This window comes from Alligator sinensis, unplaced genomic scaffold (assembly GCF_000455745.1).
Source record: "Alligator sinensis unplaced genomic scaffold, ASM45574v1 scaffold883_1, whole genome shotgun sequence".
Lineage (NCBI taxonomy): Eukaryota > Metazoa > Chordata > Crocodylia > Alligatoridae > Alligator > Alligator sinensis.
The window spans coordinates 2,508,847-2,513,911 of record NW_005842009.1 but is presented as its reverse complement, the minus strand read 5'-3'; the positions used below and the strand labels follow the sequence as shown (position 1 = coordinate 2,513,911).

At 43.7% G+C, this 5,065-nt stretch overlaps 1 protein-coding gene across 15 annotated transcripts in view; it reads left to right on the top strand.

The window, feature by feature from the left end:
- Positions 1–5,059, top strand: part of EPB41 (erythrocyte membrane protein band 4.1) — a 140,520-nt gene extending 135,461 nt beyond the window's left edge. For all 15 annotated transcript variants that reach the window (XM_025201958.1, XM_025201963.1, XM_025201961.1 and 12 more), the window contains 2 exons: positions 2,781–2,888; positions 4,086–5,059. In XM_025201958.1, the coding sequence (XP_025057743.1) occupies positions 2,781–2,879 (99 nt within the window). In that variant the 3' untranslated portion in view covers positions 2,880–2,888; positions 4,086–5,059. The remainder of the gene's footprint in view (positions 1–2,780; positions 2,889–4,085) is intronic.
- Positions 5,060–5,065: the final 6 nt, after the last annotated feature.

Here is a 5,065-nt window from a genome sequence, read left to right as displayed (position 1 = left end):
GCCGGTACCATGGGGTTGGGGCCAGCGGCAGCAGCAGCCAGAAGGAGGTGCCGCTGCTGCCTGGGCTGTCTAGCAAGGCAGTCCAGCTGCAGAACTTCCCCAGCCCTGCTGAGTGCCCAGAGGGGGGCAGGACACACCACAGGTGGGTGGTGCCAGGACCAGGTGGGACCAAGGGACCTGCTGCGGGCTGAGCGAAGCCCCTCTGCAGGCCCTATTTTGCCCACCCCTGTACTAACTGAAGCTCAGTGAGAGAAAATTCAATGCCTGAACAGTTCCCAGGCACTAGAACTGAATCAGTAGCCGGTGCCTTGAGTTAGAATCTGGTAATTCTCCCCATAGAGATTTGAGCAACTCCTGGAAATTAAAAGGTTAATGCACAATTCTAAAAAAAACTGAATCGCAGTTTTACAAAACTACAGTGAAGTCTGGTTAACCAGTCACAGAAATAGCTTGTCTCTATGGTCTTATAAGTCACTGCACTGACCCTCTGCCAGAGTCCTGTTGATTTGTATGCAAAACTTTTTGGCTAATTCATTATCTGTTAAATCATAATTAGTCATTTCCAAGAGTACACCTGCGATAAATCACAATGGAATATGCTCTTAATAGTCTGCTTAAATGGTATTCTGCTTAGCACCTGAGCTCAACAGAAGCATTGGATACACTTCATTCTTTCTTGCTTTAATCTACTGTTCCATTTTGCAGTTATCGTCTGTTTGTGGAAGCCATGCGTGTAAAAGTGCATAGCAATGGTTTGTTTTACTGCATCACAGCTATGTGATTTTTTTACATGGCGAGTGTTCCAAATTTGTATAATAAGGAACTGTAAACTTAAACCTTTATCTCTCTAATCATACGATTTGCACATAGCAAGCCAGAGTGCATGCAGTTTGCACTTGGAATTTTTGCAATATATTTTTTCTTTATTATAAGTGTCAAAAATCATTTGTTATGTGGCATGCAAAATACAGCTCTCAAATCACTGAACATGCTTACTGCTGGCAAGCCCCTTGTGGATAATTTAATCATTACCAATCCCCTTGGTATGACGATCTAACCAGATTTTGCTGCTTTTCCAGCTATCAGCTGTTTCTTCTGTGAACAGTCCCTTTCCCCATTATAATAATAATGTCTTCTTGTGTGAACATTGACCTAGTTAATGGGACTCCACATTCCTGTTTTTATGAAATGAGACAAATGTTATATTCAAAAGTGTGCCAGGTACCTGACACTCACTTAATCCCTTCTTTTCCACTAGTGCAGACATCTGTGGCATTTTAGTTGGTGGCTTTGGAAACTCAAATCACAAGGCGGTTATCTTTCAGGACAGCCCCTAAATCACAATCTTAAGTTTTTCACCTGCCAATCACCTGGTTGTCCCACACTGTGTCATATAGATGACTATGAAATCTCCTCCATTCAGAGTGTTCCTGTGTAGTTTAAGTTCAGTTCCTGCATCATGTGGAGATAAGGGCAGTCATTTCATCCCAGGTCAGCAGATGCACAATTATATTCTATTCAGGCCCTTTAAGAATGGGGCATGTTATTTGATTATGGAACCAGCTGAATAGAAAAACACTTAAGAAGTGTTTTGTCCTCTGTTGGGGAAAATGCTTCTCTTTACTAGAAGAGAGGTCTGTTGACTTGCATCAATGGACACTCCCCTTGGAGAGTGTGGTGGGTCTCTGATGCTTTTAAATTTGCCACTTAGTGTAGCAAGGAGAATTTCTCCCTGAAAGGCTACTCGTTTCCAGGAAGATTTAGTCTCAATCTTCAGTTTGCTGCTTAGTTTCTGTTCAGATTGAAGGATTAAAGCAGCTTTCATTGTTCCCCAAAGATAACAGTTGTCTTTTGACACCATGTAATTCAGGGATGGCATAGGAACATAAGAGCTGGAAGGGGCCTTCTGGGCCATCAAGTCCAGTTCCTAGTAAGGTCTTGCAACGGTTTGGTTTTTTCCTGGTCACACTCATAAAACCAAGATAGGAGTATAAAAGCTAATGAATAAGTTCAGTCATTACAGTCTTCACGCAATTTGAAGTGCTACAAAGATGGGAAATGCCAGAGTGAATAAGGAAGTCACTGCTGTTTATACTGCAACGAGGACAGACAACCTTGGAATTGGGGCATCCTTTTGTATGAAGAATTTTACAGGGGCGCAAAGATGCCTATCCTCAAGACTTTCCAGAGTGATGGGCCTTATAGATGGTGGAAAAGAATGTAGCATGCAAATGGAGTGGTCAGTGGCTGGGGAAGAAACAAAGGTGGCAGCATTATAGTTAGATTGGAAAATTGCAAGGGAGCGCAGTAAGTTGTTGCTAGTCTAAGCTTACACCTTGAGGAAGGCACATGTTTTGGTCTGATGCAGTGTGTCCTTGCAAGTGCAGGGCATGAGGCAAGGTGTTGGAGGGTAGCTACAACTGCCAGACAGCTGATCACAGGGCTGCTAGTATGGGAGTCTTCTGGAGCCAGTACTTTTCTACAAGCCACCGTTAGACTGGTGATGCCAGAGCTCAGCAAATGGAAGGAGACCTGTCACCCAGACCTGCTGTCCCGGGTTGTCTCCCCTCTGACTTGGGTTGGGGTGGGTGGCCTAGCTCCCTCAACCAGCTGCTTAAAGCTACAGATAAGTGAAATCCTGACACCACGAAATTCAGTGCAGCCCGGATTTCACCCTTTATATGTATAGGGATGTGTGAGAGTCTGAAGTGAAATTCATTTTAAAATATGAACATGTACATAGCCCAAAGTGCTTCTCTGAAATACTGTTTCTGTTTCAGGTTCTAGTGCAGGCTATCAAAGAAGCCAAAGAACAGCATCCAGACATGTCTGTGACCAAAGTGGTCGTTCACCAGGAAACTGAGATCGCTGAAGAATAGCCAGGTCAGGTAAGCGGATGGAGGTCAGAAGTGACCCATGTGCCAGGACCACCTTCAGAAAGAAGCACCCACGCTTTACTTCAAACTTGGTTTATATTTTAAATTGTCTCCAGTGTGGCTCCAGAGCTTTGCTGCAAAGATGCGGGGGGGAACAACCATTAATGAAATAGTGTGAATTAAAAAGGATTGTTTTTACAGCAGGCAGACTGCCAGTGTTGGTTATCTAGATTTCATAGACGTTAGGGCTGCAAGGGAACTCGCAAGATCATCAGGTCCAGCCCCCTGCCCAAGGGCAGGCAATCAGTAGGGGTCAAATGATCCCAGCAATGTAGGCATCTGTGCAGAAGGGCTCTGATTCAGTGGAAACATACTGAACTACCAGTAGTTTTGAGGGACTGGCTGAGGGTACCAATTTCAAAAAGACAAAAAGTAGCTGAGAGTAGGAAGGGCTGGTATACATATTGCAGCAATCTGAGGGCAAGAAATACTTGCTTCAGATGAAGAGGTGGGTTAATTTGGATAGACTGGATGCAGTTACCCAGATTGGAATTTAGCTAAATCTGTGTCTACAATTAGGGTGACAGTTAGCAACTGATCACAAGGGAAATTCCCTTGGGCTTTAGCCGGTCTTTCTGGTCATGCCAGATAACTCCTGCTGTACTGGCACTATAACACAGCGGGGTTGATTTTACTGGGTGTGAATGGGGGTTAGATTAACAAGCACACAAAGGTATCTAGGCACGATCTATAACCAGATAAACACTCTTCTCCTGTTTCAGCTCTGTTCAAAACAAAGTGCCCAGATCAGTTTGAGAGCTGGAGAGGGAATGAATGGGGATTCACTGTTTGACAAGAGGAAGTGCCAAAGTTGTCAGGAAGATAAGACCCGTGTATGTTTTCAAACCTCCAGGCCTGAACTCAGAGTCCTAAAGCCACACTGAGCTGCTTAAATAAAAGTGGCCTACTTTGTCAAAGAGATTGAGCACTCACAGCTCTCATCATACTAAGGATTTGTGGAGATTCAGAAAAAATAATTAGGCCAGTCATTTGGGACGCTTACTTTCATGCATGCAGGTGAAAATTCAGATCTGTGCTTTTAATCCTCTGAGAAATGGAAGCACCCTGTACTGCTTCTCGCGTGGTGTCTTCAGAGACCTGGGCAGTTGTACTGGATGTGTAACCTTCCATAAATGTCTCTCTTTCCAGGAAGTTTCTCCCTGACTGAAAGAACGCGAGAAAGACGAAAACCAGCAAAACAACAAGGAAACTACCTGGAGCACAAAGAACTCGGATTTACAATCTTTACTCTCAGAAACTGAACCTTCATATTGCTTATTATTAGGAGTTGTGCTTTGACATTTACTTGGAATTTTCCAGAGTACAATGGATCCTTTTGAATATAGTTTTTTATATTGTGACAGACAGTATGCCATACTTCTCACTGTACTGAATGTTTTTTTTTTTACAGGTGTTCAATTTTGCATTCCCCCCCACCCCCCAGCCTCTTCCAGATCCATTTTTACAGCAGAGGTCCCAGCAAAACCCATGGGGCTCTCAAAGGATTGGCATTTAAGTCCTTTTTTTGTCCAGCCTCATCAGGTAAAATGAAGGCAGTCTCACACCCAGGCGAGGCGTGGAATTTTTATGTAATCAAAGATGGAAAGAAACCTGGCAATGAGTTCTTCTGCCAGAAGAGTCAGTTTAATAAGGCAGTGGCATTTCTGACTGCCTCCTACAGTTGGCCATAGGTATTTCCAGAGACTCCAACCCACAATGTCCAGGTGCACAGAACAGAGTTTCTGCCTTACTCTGAATTTTCTAGCTTTTGTGGGTTTCAGACCCTTAACGTTGTTTGAACATGGTAGGGTTTTTGTGATGTACATTACACACACACATTTTAATAGCTGTCTAGATTAAGGAATACTGGAAGTTCCTTCGAGTGTCTCTTATACTGTGAATTTTAGAGCTTTTCAAGAGAACTGTGACAGGACACCTCCCCCTTCTGCTCCTCCGAGGACTGCATCTGCTGAATGCTACCTACTGATTTTGTTTTTGCTCTTTAGATGCCATTAAATTAATAAGCCTATAGAAGTGTGTGCTTATGGGGTGTGGGCTCTGAATGCTATGAAATAGGCTATACAGCTTTCACAGTGATAGGTTTCTGAGTGTCATCCATTTCTCCCCCC